At 33.8% G+C, this 20,854-nt stretch overlaps 2 protein-coding genes and 1 non-coding gene across 4 annotated transcripts; 2 read left to right on the top strand and 1 right to left on the bottom strand.

Annotated features, from left to right (window-relative positions):
• The first annotated feature begins 359 nt into the window (after nucleotides 1–359).
• On the top strand, nucleotides 360–5,327 carry LOC133035658 (uncharacterized). Of its 2 annotated transcripts, none has more exons than XM_061111728.1 (13): nucleotides 360–868; nucleotides 1,284–1,359; nucleotides 1,464–1,550; nucleotides 1,646–1,690; nucleotides 1,931–2,011; nucleotides 2,574–2,670; nucleotides 2,823–2,881; nucleotides 3,053–3,163; nucleotides 3,266–3,405; nucleotides 3,524–3,563; nucleotides 3,809–3,871; nucleotides 3,957–4,150; nucleotides 4,506–5,327. In XM_061111728.1, the coding sequence occupies exons 1-13, from the start codon at nucleotides 531–533 to the stop codon at nucleotides 4,987–4,989; spliced, it is 1,815 nt and encodes a 604-aa protein (XP_060967711.1). In that variant the 5' UTR covers nucleotides 360–530; the 3' UTR covers nucleotides 4,990–5,327. The 2 variants fall into 2 exon arrangements, with proteins under 2 accessions (XP_060967711.1, XP_060967712.1); XM_061111729.1 differs by having other exon boundaries at nucleotides 398–868; nucleotides 2,595–2,670.
• A 714-nt stretch (nucleotides 5,328–6,041) lies between these two features.
• TRNAY-GUA (transfer RNA tyrosine (anticodon GUA)) lies at nucleotides 6,042–6,134 on the bottom strand. The gene is made up of 2 exons: nucleotides 6,098–6,134; nucleotides 6,042–6,077 (listed from the first exon to the last, which is right to left on the bottom strand). It is a non-coding gene; the product is annotated as a tRNA-Tyr (tRNA).
• Nucleotides 6,135–14,530: 8,396 nt separating this feature from the next.
• LOC133035953 (uncharacterized) lies at nucleotides 14,531–15,645 on the top strand. Its single transcript, XM_061112405.1, has 2 exons — nucleotides 14,531–14,799; nucleotides 15,051–15,645. Exons 1-2 carry the CDS (start codon nucleotides 14,531–14,533, stop codon nucleotides 15,643–15,645), a joined length of 864 nt encoding a protein of 287 aa, XP_060968388.1.
• The last annotated feature ends 5,209 nt before the right edge of the window (nucleotides 15,646–20,854 follow it).

Genomic DNA, 20,854 nt, shown 5'->3' on the forward strand with positions numbered 1-20,854 from the left:
TCAATTTTAAAAACAAAAAACAAAGTGTGTTTTGTAAATTTCATTTTTATTTTCATTTATTAATTTTATTTAAGTCGAGTCGGGAGCCGAGGTCAGATACGGTTTCTAAGGTCTAAGTTGGGATCGGATTCGGAGTCCAAAATATTAATTAAAAAAAAAACTTTTTAAAAAAATATTAAAAGAGATTTTTTTAAATTTAAATTTTCAGTTAAAAAATTAAAAAATAAAAAGAGTTTTATAGAACATGCAAATATTTTCACCTTTTCTAATTTTAAAAACAAAAAAATTAATTAAAATAGTGTTACCATATGTGTATTGAAATTCTTTTTTAATCTTTGAAGAGTTGTTTGGGTCGTTTTGTAGTATTTATATAAAAAGAAAGAATAAAAGTGTCAAATTTCACAAATCTGTTTGGCTACTTCATTTTTTTCTCTCAAATTTTCCAATTGAATTGAAAAAAAAAAAAACGTTGCGCGCTTTTTTTTTCTCCTTCCGGGTGTGGGGGTTTTTGTTGCCTTGGTTCTTCTCCAATGGCGAGCCATTCTCATTCCCTTCAATTTCCCCAGAATCAGGACAATGACGAACTCAGCGAGCCACCACTGATTTTGGTCGAAGAAGAAGAAGACGACGACGACGAAACGGAAGAGGACAATGAAGAAGCAGAAGAAGACGACGAAACTGAAGAAGATGGCGACTATGTCGCTTATGTTGCAGAATTGCTGAAAGAAGAGGCTAATAATGAAGCAGAGGAAGCCGCCTCGTTGGGCGAGGGCTCTCAAGAGAAAGAGTGGAATCGTAGTGAAATTGATGGTCTATTTTGCCCTATTTGCATGGAAGCTTGGTGTAATGATGGTGATCATCACATCTGGTATGTAATTTTTCTTTTTCTCTTTCTTTTTCTGCATTCTATTGTTATTTGAGTACTCTTCAGGAAAAGGGAAAATATCTTGTATAATCTTCGAGATATTCAATGGAAGAATTGGTACTGTTAATCTCACAGTGATAGCTATGTCGTTAAACATTTATTGGAGAGACTTACTTAGCAATTTGTTAGAGTTGACAGCCTTCGAAATATGGTTCTTTTTGGGGTCAAGGAAAAGTTGAAATTTGTTTATTTTATTTTTTTTTTTCAAAAGAATAAGCACAACAGCGAATGTAGGTAGTTTGAGCAGTGTTTAATGTTTGCAAACCATAACATGATGTGACATTGTCATTGATTTGTTGGGAAATCATTTCACTAATTAGTCATCTCTCCATTTTTTTTTTCTGTTTGGTGACTACAGTTGTCTTCCTTGTGGGCACATATATGGTATGTCTTGCATTGAGAAATGGTTGCAAATGCGGAAAAATCAAGGGAAGGTACTGATTATGTAACCATATCGTGTTTCCTGGAAGATCTGGAAAACTTATTCATTCTTGTGGAACTTATTGCTCAATTTTTTTCTTTTTTCTTTTCTCTTTAGTGTCCCCAATGCAACAAGAAATGCACCCTGAAAGATGTTAGAAAGCTGTTTGCATCTCAGCTTGTTACTGTTGATGATTCACAAAAGGTTATCTTACTTCACTAAACTTGCTGCTTTCAGATATGTTTAATTAATATGATTTCATACATACATAGTAAATGATTGAGTTTACCCGTTTGTAGAGAATCCGACTACTAGAGACTAAATGCTCTTCTTTAGAGAAGGAGGTAAGAATTATTTCCACGAGTGCCAGTTCAGATTTCTTATAATTTGAGTTTGTCTTAATTTTTGATTTTCTAAGATTTGTTAAAATCGTTCATCTTCTCATTATATAATTTTATAACGGAGTGATTTATACGTAGTATACTTATGAGACAAGTCTGTTATATTGGAAGGAGTTAATTTTCATTAGTTGCTGCTAGCTTCATTCGTAAATATATATTTTTTATTTTACTTTTAATGCACAGAGAGTTGATTGGAGGAAAAAAGAAGAGAAATGGAAAAAGAAGGAGTCTGTGATGCGTTTGAAAGTTCAACAGCTTACAGAGGTATGCTGGTTGTGAACAATTCTGAAGTTTATCTGTACACTACAACAATTTAATGAGTTTATGTTCTCTAAAATATGTCCATGCTGTCTTGATTCATTTTTGCGATTCAGACATTGTCTGTTTTTTTCCAAGCTTTCAAACTTCCCCTTGGTTTCAAATTTTAACCTTTTAATCAATTTTAAGTTATAGTTTCTGCCTTTTTTTTGGCTCCACGAAAGAATTGAAGCATTGTGAAAATTTATGTGTTGGGTAATACTGACCTTTCAAGTAGCTTACATATAAATCACTGTCTTGGGTAATTCCTACAAAAATACATTCTTCTTTGATGGTCATGACGAGCAATATGTTGCTATTAGATGAAAAGAACTACAAAATCTACAAATTTATCACAATCAAATAAAAATAACTTGAAAGCTGTATGATGAAGTATTCATATGCCACTTTTAATGTACTTGGGATGTCTTGTAGATGACATTAGTAAGCAAGGCATTCCTTCTCTCTCTCTCTCTGTCTCTCTCTCTCTCTCTCCAACCCCCATGAAATCTAATTTTTGGCTATCTAGAGGACAACTCAATTGGAGCAGTTTATAGGAGATTTATCAAAGGGACCATCTAATTCAGTCAATTCTGGTGGAGACTTACTACAAAGATCTGTGATTGGTAATAGTTTTGTTAATGGTTACATAAGCAGCATTATCTTCATAAATATGTTGGCTAGAAAATCAATGCGTTTTTACGATCAATGATCTTTTTTGTGTTATTATTTCGATGGAAGTTAATATCTTGCATTGTTCTTTTAATATTTCTTGTAGGGCGTAATTCTAATTCAATATTATGCAGACAAGGATCTTCTCCTCATTTTATTTTACAGGTTTGATGCTAGTTTCTCCTTGATATTCTGTATTCTGCTTTATTGAAATGGATTATAGTTAATGGCCTATAGCATGGCTTTATGAGCTGTTATTCATTTAGGAATTATAGGGACTAGGACCTTTGTGGTATTCTTGATGGGAATATTAATATCATTATTTTATTTTTACAGAAGGAGCTGCAGGTGGATGGCGCTCAATTATTTGATTTTGATGCTTCTAATCAAATCTTGTTAATTGCTCGAAATCTATCTGGAATGGGCGCAAAACATATACTTACCAAAGTAATATTTTTGTTGGTCAACTAAGATCTAGGATTTGAGTATCCTTTGTATCATTGAATTTGGAAATAATTAGCAGGCTTGTGTAAAAATATGATTTTGCAGATTAGCTTGATACCTCCTCATGAAAGAGAAGATATTTTGCTTCCTCCATCTATAAATTTCATCAAGGACTTACACATTTGCCCTACGGATAGCCGTCTTGCACTCCTAGCTTCACTAGGGAAGAAAGTATCACTTTTCAGGTGACATTTGCTTCCTAAAACTGTTCTCATTTTTCTTATTCATGCTTGCCTATATAAATATTTGTTTGTGTACAATGTATGTATCTTTGTACTGACTACAGTCAGCGCTTTGTTACAGTACGGAGAGCAACAATGTCATCCTTACCTATGATTTACCGGTAAAATTTTATTTATGAATAATATTCAACTTTTGATGTATTTTTCTGTACTTGCGCATGTTCATGCCTAGACACAAGAGTCCTGAACTTCTACCTTCTTACCATCATACATCTCTTCCATTGCTATTTTGCATTTTAAGAAATTCAAATAGTTTGAAAAGGAATCATTTATTGATCCTAAATACTGCTGTTGAAGGTTTTCTTGTCCAGTGTGCTCTATTCCATATTGACATTTGTACTTCCAGGCTGCTGCTTGGACTTGTTCATGGGATCTCAACAGCCCATGTTATATGTATGCTGGACTACAGGTATGAGTTGTCTGCTTTATTTTTTGCGATAACCAGTGTTTATGAATTCTTATATTTTCTGTTTTTCTTTCTTTTATAAATGCAGAATGGCTCGGTTTTAATGTTTGACATGCGCCAAACTATGGGCCCTGTGAAATTTCTCAAGGGACTGACCAGCAATCCAGTTCATACTGTACATTCTCTCTTACACAAGTCAACTCTTCCTTCTGGTGCTAGATCTGTCTTGTCTGCTTCTTCCGCTGGCTTGTGTCAATGGAACTTTGAAGGTGCTGATGAAATGTGGGTATCTTCTCTACTTGCTCTATTTATTTCTATTTTAAGCTGGTATTATGTATAATTTTTTTTATGTATAACATTCATTTATTTTATATGTTTCTTGACTAAATTTTTGTTGTGGGTTATACATATATATTCTGTCTTTTTCTTCACATCGATTAGCCACATTTTCTTATTGATAATCATAAATCAAAATTCTTGAAAACGTGTATACAAAATATATTTCCTGGTAAATTATGTTCAAATATCATATGCATTAGAATTTTAGTTACTTAAACAGCTGTATCTAACTTCATTTTCTTTCTATAAGTTCATTATGTTATGGCATGTTCTAACTAGTCAATTAATTTCTATGAAGGCCAACTTTTATTCCAGACACAGAGAGACAAGGAGTCTGTATATCACTTGCTTATTGTCCTAGCAGCGATGACATTGTCGCTTCATATCGTCCTAAAGTTGAAATGCATAATGACATGGCTACGTCTCAACTTTCACAAACTCCTTCCAATGTTACCGGACAAGGAATAATGGGTTCCCATGTTCAATATAGGAGAGGAGGTTTTAACTCCTGCTTTCAAAAGTTGGCTTCCACCTATGCTAGTATGAATCAGATCCGGCTTCCGAAATGTGCGATTATAGACTTTAGCGAAGATAAGAAATTATTTGCATCCAGGGAAGAAGGAGCTTGTGAAACAGCCTTGCAAGAATTGCCTTCCTTTTCTGTTTCTCAGCGTCTTAACTCTGACAGGTATCCACTCCGAGACATCAAGTATACAAATGCTGTAGGTCATTGTTTACTTGGTGGTTTGAGTGGTGATTTACTGCAAATTTTCAGTACTTAGTTGTCATCAAGAAAGGTAATCTTTTATATTTACTTTCATCAAATCTTTGCTTTAAGCTGTAGATTTAGTAAATGTGCTGTTTACATATAACATGGGTAATTTTGATTTTTCAAAATCAGAGTCCATTCACTGTAGAATAAGTGCAATTCGTCCTCATAACTATTATTTTACATATGTAGATATATTTCTTTTTCATGAGGCTACTAGTCTGCTACTGCCTACTGCCAGTGTCTGGGCCTGAAAATTTTATTAGATAACGATTTATAGCTCTCTTTTCATTAGTCACTCACTATGTTATTATTTATTAATGGTTTGATTGGACTCATTCTTTTGTGCAACTCTTGTCCTTTGTTGGTTGGTTAAAGTAAGTAGATCTTTCAATTCTCAAATTAAATAATTTGACACTTAATGACAAGGTGTTTGGTTCACAACTTTATTGACAAGTTTAAGTTTATCATATTGTATTCCACAAATTATATTTAGTTAATCACAAAAATACAAATACAGATAACAGTCATGTGATAAATCACTACCTCATAATTATAGATAAATATATGTTTTTTATGGGAAAAGAAAAGTTGAAGCTGGTTATGAGGTCCATTTTTGTGACTGCATGTTTGTAAAAGGAGAAAAGTAAATTTTGTCCCTGTGAAACTTTGGATTGCAAAATAAACTTTTGGTGAGTGTATTGTGTAGAGCCGTGTTGTAACTACATATATTCACCTTAAATTATGTGTGCAATAACTCTCCATTTAAAAATAAAATAAAATTAGTCATTTTAAAATGGAAATAAAATTCGTTATTGCCTTATTGGTTATAACACTGACCCAAGTGGGGAGGCTTGTTCTAAATGCATCCAAGAAGGATGCTCCTGTACAGTACAAGTGAGTGAGGCCCTACTTTGGAGAAGGATTATTTTGGTACTATTCATTTTCTTTTATAAGAAATTTTCCTTGTTTATTCTGAGAAAAATAAATTTAATTGTAATAATTACTAAAAACGAGCAGGGAGAATTAAAAAATAGCACCATATAAAGAAATAAAAAATTAAAATCCGACCTACCGGATTCGAACCAGTGACCTAAGGATATCTATTTGGTTATAGCCAACTACAGTCCTCCGCTCTGCCAACTGAGCTAAGGTCGGTTTTGCTTATATTGCAAACAAATTATATATATATATTCTATAAAGACAAGGCAAATCGTGAGAATATAAATAAATAAAAAGTCTTAAAAGACCTTTTTGTCGTTTAAAATTCTACTTGCCCATAAATTATAAAAAAAAAAAAAACCTACTTGACAATAAATTTCAATCTATTAACTGAAAATTAGTTCAATTTTTTCTCCCATATAAACCTTACAATAAATATTAAAGTAAGAGATATTAAGGGCAAAATCATTTATATTTTATATTTTTTTAACAAGTAACACTATCTAAATTAATATTTTAGTGACAAAACTACCCAAATTCTATTTTTGTTAGTTATTTACCCTTTTCGTCTGAAAAAATTATGTTAAGTGCCACATTAGATATGTCATAATATATACAAGTGTACACAAGGATGGAGCCAAAACTAAATAGTTGGGGGACTAATATCGAACAACACAATACACAAAAAATTTAAATTTTAGTGACTAAAATATTTTTTAAGAATGTATGTCAATTGTGGAAAATATTATTATTTTTTAATTTTATAAATATTATATACTATATTTTAAAAATAATCAAATAGTTAAATTAAAAATAAAATACGAATAGTGCTTTAAAATTTAACGGGTTCAATTTAATATTACCAAAATTAATAATGATATGTAGTTTCTTAAGGGAAAGAAACACATGTTAATTTTAAGTGGTTAATTTTATATTAATTAAACAATATACTAAATGTATTTTTAAATTAAAATAAGTCAAATTAAGTATAGAAAAATGACGCGTAAAAATAAAGTATAGAAAAATGAAATATATTTATCATTTTATTATATATATAATTGTGGAACCTACATTCATATATAATAAAATTATATATATATTTTATCAAAAATAGTGTATTTATATCTTTTTATATACTTTTATATATGATTATAGGGCAAGACTACGGTAGGACTTAGTATAAGTTCCCTATCGGTAGAGAAGCTTTTTTGACCATTGATTTTAAGTCATGTGGTCATTATGATATAAGGTGTATACTCTTACGATAGAACTGCTTGTATACAATTAAAATTTTATTGATATTATAATAATATTTAAAAATATATTTATTTTAAAAAATAAATAATATTAATAAATTAAAATTTTTATTTATTTTTAATATAAATTATCATTATTTTTTTAAAAGTTAATTTGATCGTTGTTCAATCTCTCCCAGAAATATAATTTTTCTTTTCATATTTTTTAAGTCTCAATTCCTTTGATCCTCCATAAATCTCTATTGATGCTCTATTTCTGTACTCATGAAATATTTTTGCTTCACCAGTATAGGACTTTTGCTATACATGATGAAATCTATTTATTTATTTTTATTTTTATATACCATAAAATTGATAGAATAGATGAATTTATTTTATGAAATAACTGTGAGTTTTGTCCAAAACGATTCTTATTTATTATACAGTGATGGTGATGAAGATAGAAAATAAAAATCCAAATTTTGATATATATATATATATATATATATATGTCTCATAATTAATCTATGATATGGCTCTTATGTCTTGAGTAAGTGAGGCCAACAAAGAGCTAGCAAAAACCAGTTTAACTAGTTAAATCCATTTGTTTATTCCAATCAAAGCATTCAGTGTACATGTGTTTACTTATATGGGTTTGAGTGTTCCAAGGAGGAGATAATTTCATCTATTTCCGCCAATAGAGATGAACGGTGGAATTAAACATCAATTAAATAAAGCAAATAAAGTAAAATATCAATTAATGAAAAAATCTCCTACACTTGTTTCACAAAAAATTCTGTATACTCTATTTTCTATAATGTTTGATTGGTTCAATTTGCTTCCCTATAGCATAAGGTAAAAACAAACAGCCCTACCTTATCATTTCCCTATGATTATATATAGGGGAAATCTAGTGTAGGTCCCCATAATTTTACCTCATGACATAGGGAAGTTAAATGGGCCAATAAAAATTAAGAAAAAAAATTGTACACATGATATTAGTGTATTCCTCTACAGCCAATTTTTTCTTTAAAAAAAAAAATAAAAATGAAAATTGCTTTATCAAAGACAGCACGGTTGGCTGACTCTATTTTTACAAGTCTTTTAATTTTTTTTAATATTTCAATAAAAGTAATTAAAATTTTTAATACTATAAAATAAATTTTCAAAAATTCATATAATATTTCAATAATAATAATATACACTATCATATAACAAAACAGAAAATTATATTTACTATAAGATTTTAAAAGTTGTTTACTTAAATATGACACTTTTAAGTTTGACTAATTTATATAACATTTTTTTATTTTTTTTTATTTTTAGATATTTTATGGTATTTGATATGCCGGGTTGAGATGCAAAATGACCCTAAATTTGGTAACTAAGTTAGTAAATGTCCACTTTTTAAAAAAATTAAGAAAATGGCCAAATCTAATAAATTAGCTAATAAAAATTATAAAAATAGATTTATCACATATTTTTTTTAAAAAAATATATATATAATAACAAAATTAAGTTACATAATTTTTTTAGTATTGCATATTATTATATTGTAACAAAAATAAATAAATATATTAGATCATTTAAATATATACAGCAGTATTAGATATATCGTTGTACAGAAAATTAATATACCGTAGTAATAAAATTATATACCACAAAGAAATTATAACAATACTAAATTAATACTCAATATATATATATATCATGCTAACAAAATTATATATATATCACCATTAAAATATGAATACATACCAAAAAATTTATATACAATAAAATAGAAACTAAATATCATATTAAATATAAATAATATATTATAGACATCAAAAATCATATACCATACAATAAAACGTATATACCTACAATAAAAAATAAAACAAAATAATATAATATTATTAAAAAAAATTATATATATCATATTAACAAAATTATATATCACCTTTATGTATACTAAAATAAAAACTAAACATGCATTATCTAAAATAAAATGATATACTATACAATAAAACTTATATACCATATAACATAAAATATATACCTTACAATAAAAATATATATAATAATAACAACAAATAAAAATAAAAATATATAGGATGCTAATAAAATTATATATCATGTCAACAAAAGTATAATAGAAAATAAAACTTAAGTATTATTTAAAAAAAATTATATACCGTATAACAAAAAATACATATACCATACACCAAAATATATATACAAAAAATAATAATAATAAAAATATAGATTACTAATACATATATATATGTATGTATACTATACTAACCAAATTATATACCACAATTAAAATATATATACCATGACCATTGTATATAATAAAATAAAAACTAATTAAATATTATTTAAAATAAACAATCATACAATCAAAAAATATAAAAATAATAATGAAATATATGTAGCATGGCAATAAAATTATATACATACATTAAAATATTTTTATTATGCTAATAAAATTATATACCACTATTATACATATCATAATAAAAAATAAATATCATCTAAGAATAATAATATACCATACAACAAAATAAAAATATACCGTACAACAAAATCTATATACCAACAACCCAAAAAACCTCATAAAAAATTTAAAAAATTGACATAACTTTAAAATAATTTTTTTTTTAACAAAACTAATATAGATATACCATAATGTTTAAATAATTTGCTTCTAATTCTAAAAAAAATAATAAAAAAAAAAATTAAAATAAGGACATTTACTAACATAGTCTTATGATTTAGGGTCATTTGCTATATTTTTTTTTAAAAAGAGGACATAAACTAACATACTCTTATAATTTGGGGCTATTTACTATAATTTCCCTATATATATACATGAGGAAATTATACTCTATACCTTTTTTTATATTATCCTCTTTTATTTTTACCTTCTTTTTTAAAGTCTATCATTTTTACCTCCTTTTTTAAAGATTGTACCAATTTTGCCCCTATCACTTCAAGATACTCTCCATGTGACTCTCTTATGTCAGGGTATTTTGAGTACAATACATATAAAAAGAGGTATGTTTCAATTAAATATAAAATTAGAAGTAAAATTGATTAATTAATTAATAAAAGTAGTATTTTTTAACTTACCCCTATATAAATTAGGTTTTCAAAGCCCATATTTAATATTTTTATTTATTTAGGCATTTTCATTTGTTATTAGTACCGAAAAATTACCGAAGTTTGTTACCGGTGCTGGAAAAATCGTCGGAGTAGCTGTAGGTGTCAGAAAAGTCACTGGAGTTGCTGCTGGCGCCAGAAAAGTCATCAGAATTGGCATTGTCACCGAAAAAATTACCAAGAAACTGGTTTCTTAGAAAAATTACCAAAAAAATTACCAATTCAGATGCCAACTCAGTTTCTTGATGATTTTTCCGGTAATTTTTCCAGCGACAATGCCAATTCAAATGACTTTTTCGATGTCGTCAGCAACTCCAGCGATTTTTTCGACACCGACAGCTACTCTGTCGACTTTTCTAACACCGACAGCAAACTCCGAAAAAGTCATCGGAATTGGTATTGTCGCCGGAAAAATCACCAAGAAACCGGTTTGTTGGTAATTTTTTCGGTAATTTTTCTAGCAACAATGCCAATTTCGATGACTTTTCCAGTGTCGGCAGCTAGGGGTGTTCGCGATGCGGATGGTGTGGTTTTTGACCATTTTTTCAAACCAACCCGCACATGTATTTTTTTAATTTCCCAAACCGCACCCGCACCGCGAAACTAAAAAACTGTAAAAACCACACTGCAAAAAATGGTGTGGTGCGATGCGGTTTATACAGTTTTTGCGGTTTGGACTATCACTAAATAATTACATTATCATAAATACAACAAAGTTTGAGCAACACTTGTCAAAAATACCATAAGGCTTGAAAATAAACATGAAAAAAAAAGTTTCAAGTTTCAACGATACAATAATTATTTTTTCAAAAAAAAAAAAAGTAGGCTTAGGTTGGGCCTTCACATATTGAACCTAAATAAATATAAAAATTGGTATTTTTATAATATGCGTTGCGGTGCAGTTTGAACCGCATATTAACAATTCAAAACTGCAAACCGCACCACACCGCGTAGTTTAGGAAAAATTCAAACCGCGACCGCACCGCAAAGAATTTCAAACAGCATTTTTTTGTGGTGCGGGCGGTTTGAATGGTTTAAGCGGTTTTATGAACACCCCTACCGGCAGCAGCTCCGATGACTTTTTCGACACTGGCAATTACTCCGACGATGAAAAAAAAGATGCTAATCTAGAAACCCATAAAATTTATTAATCAATAAAATGAAAGGAAAATAGAGGTTCCCACTCCAACTGTTGATGTTTTTATTGTAAATTCTTAAATGATCCAAATCACTTTGTCATAATAATAATAATAATAATAATAATAATAATAATAATAATAATAATAATAATAATAATAATAATAATACAACGTAATATAATAGTCAAAATTGATAAAAAAAAATGACTTAATAAAAAAACCCTTAAAATTTATTGATGAATAAAGGAAAAAGAAATTTCCCAACAAAAAATAAGGAAAAAAAAAATAAAAGGAAAAAAAAGGAGAACACACTAGTTTAATATATCGAGTGTGAAAAAAATTAGAACAACAATAATATTGGTACCAAAACTGTCAAGATTTACATGAGAGTTAACTAAAAAAATAATAATTCAAATTAATAAAATTAATAAATTTTTTAATTATTAATATTATTTTATTTTTAAAAATAAATATATAATTAAATATTATTATAATATGTATAAAGTTTTAAATTGTATACAAGCAATCTTATTGTAAGAGTATACACCTTATATCTTAATAACCACATGATCTAAAATCAATGGTTAAAAAAAATTCCCTACCGGTAAGGAACTTTTGCTAGGTCCTACCATAGTCTTGCCCTATATATATATTTATATCTAGTATAAGATTTTTAAAATTTAAGGGGGGCACAGCCTCTGTTGGGGTATATGTGGCTTCGTCCCTGAGTGTACACGTGACAAATTTTTAATGGTCCACATAATATTAATTATTAAAAAATAATTTTTATAGTGGCCAAAAATTGCTCTAAGCCCAACAGAAAGGCCTAACGATCGAAGTACTTACAAAGCCCACTTATAAGTCAGAAACAAGGAACCCGTAAGCCTAATGGCTCACATGGGCCACACCCAATCCATGCCTTTTGGGTCATACCATATTCGAATGTCCAACCCACAATCAAGCTTGATCTTAAAGTGTAATGTTAGGGTTGACGCGTGGAGGAAGAAGAACGTTAGTTTTCCAACTAACCCACGAAAATAGTGATCTTCCCTAGCATAGCGGAGCAAGAATATCAACCCTCTAAGTGATACGCTAAGGGGAGGGCGCTCATCCAGGAACGAACCTAAAAGATGACGCTCATCCCTGGAGAAGTGGGGGGAAAAACGTTTCTCTAGGGACGGACCACGTTTCAAGAGGTAGCCGTTTTCCTAAGATAATAAATAGGCCCACACTGGGACTGGGTGAGGGCATCGAAAGATATATGAATATTCACTCTCTCTCTCTCTCTCTCTCTATATATATATATATATATATAGTTTTACGACTAAACTTATCATTTCTCTACGATGTGACGTACTCTTTCTCATTCCGGTGTGCAAGGTTTGACCGTCGATCATCACATAACCATAGACACAAGAAGTATTTGTTTAGATTTCTTATTTTCTTTTCTACTTTGCACTATAAATTTACTGACTTGACCGTCGGAATGCCTTCGGCCGGCACCACCCCGGTGTCCCAAGGTTTCAGGGTCATCCTTTTGTCTTTGTTCCGCAGGTTGTCGGTGCCCACTAACGCTCATTCCGATCATTGTAGATTTTAGCGTCTACAATTTGGCGCCCACCTGGGGCCCTGACAAACGGACTGTGAGCAAGGCGATCTATCATTACCACACTTCAGATGGAAGAAGAAGGAGAGTTTGTTGCCCAAGAACAACCAATGTCAATGAACAACTTGCCATAATAATGGCCCAGATGCGCGAGATGGCTGAGCGAACTAGAGTTTTGGAGTGAGAAAATGCAACCTTTAAGGAGGAGAACGCGATATTTAGGAGTAAAAATACCGCAATAAAATCACAAATGGAGTCACTAAAGGCTACCATGACGACTCCTAGTGTTGCTCAAAGTCGGTTTCGAGTTCCAATTACACCAATGGCATCACTAGACTCAACTACTATAAGAACAGAGACCCAAGTCTCTCATCAATAAACACTCAGAGGGACATCGACTCCAATGTTAGGAAGTCATTCTATCGTAGGAGGTTCTCAACCTCAACAATCTGAACATACTGATATGCAAACAGATGGGACAAACTCTGGAGGTCTAATGACCAGCAATGTGGCCTCTGACCTGCCTACGGTCAGTCTTCCTACAACCGGTCTGCCTACGGTCAGCCTTCCTACAACTGGTCTGCCTACGGTCAGCCTTCCTACAACTGGTCTGCCTACGGTCAGCCTTCCTACAACTGGCCTGCCTACAGTTAGCCTCCCAACGACTAGCAACTTGGGGGTTGGCACTACAACATCTGATCCTCCCAAAACGTCTCCTCTTGAAGGACTCCCACCATCACAGGTAACTGCCACACAGATTATGCTGAACTCCAATCTGATTCCATCTTCTGTTGATGCAGGTCATACCACCATTCATACTCTAACTCAGAAGGATTTGATTGAACGAGCGATCGCTCGGAGGTTCGAAGGGATGGAAGCAATGATCAAACGTATCCCAGGGGTTCCAACACCAATAAAGAAAAGTCTGCCTAGCAGTTTTGCCGACTCACCTTTTGTTGATGCCATTGCATTGGTCGAGATGGCAAAGAAGTTTGTGTTCCCATTAATGAGGATGTACGACGAAACAACCGATCCAAATGATCATATAGCTAGTTATAAGCAAAGGATGTTCACTGCTGCCATCCCTCGCGAGTTGCGTGAGGCATGCATGTGTAAGGGCTTCGGGTCTAGCTTGGCTGACCCAGCCCTCCAATGGTATACGAATTTACCCAGTAATTCGATTTCTTCTTTTGCTCAATTAACGGATGTTTTTGTAGAACAATTTGCGAGCAGCAGGAAATTGGAGAAACTCTCAGATGACCTATACCGCATCAAACTAAGGAGAGGCAAATCCTTACGAGACTATGTGGCAAGATTCAATGCTGAAAAAGTTTCCATCACAGCATGCAACGTGGACACAACCATTACCGCCTTCCGTAAAGGCTTGCTGGTAGAATCTGACCTTTACAAAGAACTAACAAAATATCCATGTAGGACAATGGAGGACGTGCTTGCCAAAGCTTGGGCGCAGATCAAGTGAAGAAGATGAATCCAATAGACATTCGACAACATCCGAAGAGGGTAGAGCGATGGCAGTCCTACCATTATACAGAACCTTATCCAACCAACAAATCACGGTCATACAGAGATAGTGAGAACTCCACCCAATCACACAGACTAAGGGATTACATTGACAAGACAACACTACCTCGATGGATGAGGGAATCAGACAAGGGACCGATTCCTGAATACAACCTGAACATTAGCCCTGTCGACGTAGTTGCAGTAATGAAGGGAATGGGAAACCAAGTCAAGTAGCCTGAAAAGATTAGAAAAATAGCAGCAATGCGCGACACAACAAAGTGGTGTGAATTTCATAATGACCACGGAAATACCACTCCAGAATGCATAGCATTAAGTTATGAAGTGGCTGGACTCTTGCGCAAAGGTTAATTGCGAGATTTTTTATCAGAGAAGGGAAAGACGACCGTGACGGAAGCAGACAAGAGGCCAACAACACCACCAGAACCACCTCAGCACACCAGAACATGTAATGTCATCTCAGAGGGTCAGAGGTCAGCGGCGTAACATACTCAGCCGCTAAGAGGCATGCACGTGAAATAGTCGGGATAGAGGGTAGACCAAAGAAACAAACAGCAGCCTATCGCGGCCAGACCATCAGCTTCGTGGACGACGAAGCTTCACATTTGCTTAACCTTCACCATGATGCTTTAGTCATTTCTTTATTTATTTCGAATTGTTTTACTAAACGTATACTGATCGATAACGGTAGCTCTGCTAACATCTTATTTTTGAATGCTCTTAGGGAGATGGGGATCGACGAGGCCACCATCATTCGCAAGTCCACAGTATTGGTTGGGTTCAGTGGTGAGCAAAAACACTCAGTCGGCGAGGTCATACTCCATGTTTATGCAGAAGGAGTAAACCTACAGACAAAGTTCCTTGTAGTTGACTCTCCATCAGATTATAATGCAATCTTGGGCCGACTGTGGATCCATTCCATGAAAGCTGTGCCATCCACATACCACCAAGTGATCAGGTTCCCAACCAAGTGGGGAGTGAAAGAAATATGGGGAGCCCAAAAAGCTGCTCGTGATTGTTATCAAAACTCGCTAAAAGAGAAATCAGCAACATTATAGCAACTACAGCAGTCTAGTCCGACCTTTGCACCGGATGAACCCAGTATGGAAGACCTAGATGATGTGTGCATTAGCAAGGATTTCCCAGACCATAAAGTCCAGATTGGAACAAAGCTTACACTTGAGTTTCGAGCTAGGCTGATCGAATTCTTAATCAAACACCATCACTGCTTTGCATGGTCCCATGAGGACATGACAGGTGTTGATTCTAACATTATTGTTCACAAGTTGTAGGTTGACCCTAATTATCCACCGGTGAGGCAAAAAATACGTAAATTCGCACCCAATCGCAACAAGGTAATAAATGAAGAGATACAAAAACTAATCGACGTGGGATCAGTCAGAGAGGTTGACTATCCCAACTGATTAGCAAACGTAGTAGTTGTGAAGAAGAAGAATGGAAAATGGAGGGTATGTATTGACTTTACTGATCTCAACAAGGCATGTCCGAAGGATTCGTTTCCACTTCCTCACATTGGCATGATGGTAGACGTAACAGCTGGACATGAATTGTTGAGTTTCATGGATGCCTTCTCTGGTTATAACCAAATCTTAATGCATCCAATGATCAAGAAAAGACATCATTCATAACTGAGCGAGGGACTTTTTGCTACAAAGTCATGCCGTTCGGACTAAAGAATGCAGGTGCCACGTACCAAAGGCTGGTCAATCGAATGTTTGCCGATATGCTTGGAAAGACGATGGAAATTTACATTGACTACATGCTTGTCAAATCTTTAGCAGCAGAGAATCACCTCGACCACCTCAAGCAAGCATTCTAGGTATTAGAAAAATACAATATGAAACTTAATCCTACTAAATGCTCTTTTGGTGTCTCTTCAGGAAAATTCTTAGGTTACCTCGTCACAAAAAGAGGGATCGAAGCGAATCCAAACCAAATAAGATCAATCCAAAATATTTAATCTCCAAAGTCAATCAAAGACATTCAACGTCTCAACGGAAGGATAGCAGTGCTCAGCCATTTCATTTCAAAATCGTCCGACCATTGCCACTTATTCTTTTCAACCCTCAGAAAGACTAAAGACTTCGTGTGGACGGAGGAATGCGAAGAAGCGCTAAGACAACTCAAGAGCTATCTCACCTCTCCTCCACTCTTAGAGAAGCCAAAGAATGGAGAAACATTGTACATGTATTTGGCAGTTTTAGAAGCAGCGGTCAGCGCTGCACTAGTTTGAGAAGATGAAGGAAAGCAACAACCGATTTGCTATGTTTTGAAGACATTGCTAGATGCTGAAACAAGATACACTCAGCTGGAAAAATTGGCCTTAGCGCTTATCACAGCAGGGCGCAAGCTCAGGCCCTATTTCTAGTCTCATCTTATAGTGGTGCTAACCCAATACCCACTCCGTAGAATTCTACACAAACCGGAACTTTTTGGACGCATGACCAAATGGGATGCTGAGCTCAGTGAATATGACATAATATATCAACCGAGGACAGCCATCAAGTCACAGGTATTGGCAGATTTTATTGCTGACTTTTCTTGTGATGGATAGGTAGAAGTAGAAAAGAAATTATTATGCTTAAACGAGCAAACAAACTCGACATGGATGCTAGCAGTAGATGGATCAAGCAATAGCAAGGGGAGTGGCCTAGGAATCGTCCTTACCTCCCCTCAAGGAGATGTTATCCAACGGGCAATCAGATGTGACTTTAAACTTACCAACAATGAGGCTGAATATGAGGCATTGATCGCTGGGCTAGATCTATCAATTGAGTTGAATGCCAAAACCATTGAAGTCGTGGCAGATTCTCAACTTATCGTAAACCAACTCAACGGGTCATACCAGGCCAAAGATTCAAAAATGGCATCCTAACTCCAGAGTTTTCAAGACAAGATTTCAAGATTCACAAAATTCACCATTAACCAAGTGCCGAGACTAGAGAACAACCATACCGACGCTCTTGCTAATCTCGACTCATTTATTCAAATCAAAGATGGAGTCACCATTCCTGTGGTGATAATGCAATGACCAGCGACATGGAAACCCAATGAAGATGTAAAAAGTCTGAATGAACAAGGCAACTAGATGACGCCAATAATGCAGTACCTAGAGGATGGAACCCTTCCACATGACAAGAACGAGTCAAGAAAACTAAGAGCTAAAGCGGCCAAATTTACACTATACAATGGGAAACTCTATAGACGATCATTCTCAGGGCCATTGCTCAGATGTTTGTTACCGGCTGAATCCAATTACATCCTCCAAGAGCTACATCAAGGTGAATGCGGAAACCACTCAGGCCATCGGAGTTTATGCAACAAAGCTCTAACAATAGGCTACTATTGGCCAACCATGCGAGCAAACTCCTATAATTTTGTTCAACAATGCGACAAGTGTCAAAGGTTTGCTCAAATATCTCATCTACCTCCAGAGAAGCTCCACTCTTCACTTACACCTTGGCCATTTATGAGATGGGGCATGGACATTGTAGGCAAGATGCCAACTGCTCCAGGGCAGAGGGTATTCATGCTTGCCTTAACTGACTACTTGCACAAGTTAGAGATCGAGAGGTTAAAAACTTTATCTGGAAAAATATAATATGTAGGTTCGGAATTCCAAAGGAGATAGTTACGGACAACGGTTCACAGTTAATAAGCCAAGACTTCTAGAACTTTTGTGTAGAATGGGGGATACAATTATCATTCTCAACTCCACGATACCCTCAAGCAAACAGACAAGCAGAGTCAACCAATAAGACAATAGTCAACACACCCAAGAAACGACTAGAGAAAGCCAAAGGGAGATGTGCAGATGAGTTACCAGGGGTACTGTGGTCTTACCGAACAACAACAAAGACCTTGACGGGAGAGATCCCATTTGCGTTGACATATGGAACTGAAGTGGTCATCCCAGCGGAAATCGAAATACAAACCATCAGATATGAACACTCGAAGGATGATCTAAATCAATAAAGCATGAACACAGAACTTGATTTGTTAGACAAAAAGAGAGAACAAGCGCTCATCAGAATAGCAGCATACCAACAAAAGGTGGCCCAACATTTCAATAAGAACATTAGGGTTCGACAATTCAAGGAAGGAGAATGGGTACTACGACGAGTGTTCCAAAACACAAAGGAAGAAGGAGCAGGCAAATTAGGACCCAATTGGGAGGGGCCTTACCAGATTACAAAGATAGTTGGCCAAGGAGCATACAAACTCCGAGCAACAGATGGAAGAAACATAGGAAATAGCTGGAACGCTGTACACCTTAAGAAATACCATTTCTAATCACATGTATGGCAAAATAAATTTTTTCATGCTCCGCTCGTGGTTTTTTCCCGAAAGGCTTTCCACGTAAATACATGTGTTAATTATTTTAAGTGTTTTTTATATTTTAGAGCTCAAAAACGTAAAGTAAAAGTAATAACAAGAGAGCCACGCTCAACAAGAATATTCACTTATGAAATAAGTGGTAGGAGCTACGCTCAACCTAAATATTCACTTACAAAGTAAGTGATACGAGCTACGCTGAACCCAACTATCCACTTATAAAGTAAGTGATATGAGCTACGCTCAACCTAACTATTCACTTATGAAATAAGTGATATGAGCTACGCTCAACCCAAATATTCACTTATGAAATAAGTGATATGAGCTATGCTCAACCCAACTATCCACTTATAAAATAAGTGATAGGAGCTACGCTCAACCCAACTATTCACTTATAAAATAAGTGATATGAGCCACACTCAACCCAACTATTCACTTACAAAGTAAGTAATAGGAGCTACGCTCAACCCAACTTTTCACTTATAAAATAAGTGATATGAGTTACGCTCAACCCAACTATCCACTTATAAAATAAGTGATTGGAGCTACGCTCAACCAAAATATTCACTAATGAAATAAGTTATATGAGCTACGCTCAACCCAAATATTCACTTATGAAATAAGTGATATGAGCTATGCTCAACCCAACTATCCACTTATAAAATAAGTGATAGGAGCTACGCTCAACCCAACTATTCACTTATAAAATAAGTGATATGAGATATGCTCAACCCAAATATTCACTTATGAAATAGTAAGTGATAAGAGCTACGCTCAACCCAACTATTCACTTATAAAATAAGTGATATGAGCCACGCTCAACCCAACTATTCACTTACAAAGTAAGTAATAGGAGCTATGCTCAACCCAACTTTTCACTTATAAAATAAGTGATATGAGCTACGCTCAACCCAACTATCCACTTATAAAATAAGTGATAGGAGCTACACTCAACCAAAATATTCACTTATGAAATAAGTGATATGAGCTACGCTCAACCCAACTATCCACTTATAAAATAAGTGATAGGAGCTACGCTCAACCCAACTATTCACTTATAAAATAAGTGATATGAGCCACGCTCAACCCAACTATTCACTTACAAAGTAAGTAATAGGAGCTACGCTCAACCCAAGTTTTTACTTATAAAATAAGTGATATGAGCTACGCTCAACCCAACTATCCACTTATAAAATAAGTGATACGAGCTACGCTCAATCCAACTATTCACTTATAAAATAAGTGATATGAGCTACGCTCAATCCAACTATTCTCTTATAAAGTAAGTGACAGGAATTACACTCAACCCAAGTATTCACTTACAAATTAAGTGATAAGGGCTACGCCCAACCCACCTATTCATCTATAAACTCAAGTCTTCAGAATTACGTTCAATCGTAACTAAATATAAAAGTTACTCAATAATGTTACGGTCAGCTGAATTTGATGTACTTAGTCAAGCCGCTCCAAAGTCTAAGTTTTAGTGACACTCACTAAGATTTAGACTAGGGGATATAGTGTGGGGTTTTATGCCCTAAATAAAACTCATTTCAATATAATCATATTTACTTATTAATATAGATAAAAAATAACATTTAATGTTGCATGGTTCACATGATTTATTTCATGATTATATGTACATAATGTATAAATTCATCTGAAACCCTTTTCACATACTTGATCCTGTTTATTGTGTTGTCAACATATTGGAAAGTAAACATGACTATGTGAATAAAGTTTCCTAAATTTATCAGACACAGAGTTTTACTGATATGATAATCTACAACAGAGTTTACTTGCATTTGGAGAAATGCTATGTTCTTTCCAAAGCATTGGTTAAAGTAAAGCTCAGGTTGGATGCATGGAGTATGCATCGGAAGGGACCGATATTGAACTTTGACTTAGATTTAT

This window comes from Cannabis sativa, chromosome 3 (assembly GCF_029168945.1).
Source record: "Cannabis sativa cultivar Pink pepper isolate KNU-18-1 chromosome 3, ASM2916894v1, whole genome shotgun sequence".
Lineage (NCBI taxonomy): Eukaryota > Viridiplantae > Streptophyta > Magnoliopsida > Rosales > Cannabaceae > Cannabis > Cannabis sativa.

Bases quoted from the DNA above. Each gene is read 5' to 3' on its own strand.
- LOC133035658 (XM_061111728.1), top strand. From the start codon at position 531: ATGGCGAGCCATTCTCATTCCCTTCAATTTCCCCAGAATCAGGACAAT. The intron at 1,691-1,930 runs GTAAGAATTATT...TTTAATGCACAG, and splicing joins GCTCTTCTTTAGAGAAGGAG to AGAGTTGATTGGAGGAAAAA. The intron at 3,406-3,523 runs GTGACATTTGCT...GCTTTGTTACAG, and splicing joins AAGAAAGTATCACTTTTCAG to TACGGAGAGCAACAATGTCA.
- LOC133035953 (XM_061112405.1), top strand. From the start codon at position 14,531: ATGAATCCAATAGACATTCGACAACATCCGAAGAGGGTAGAGCGATGG. The intron at 14,800-15,050 runs GTAGCCTGAAAA...ATGTCATCTCAG, and splicing joins GGAATGGGAAACCAAGTCAA to AGGGTCAGAGGTCAGCGGCG.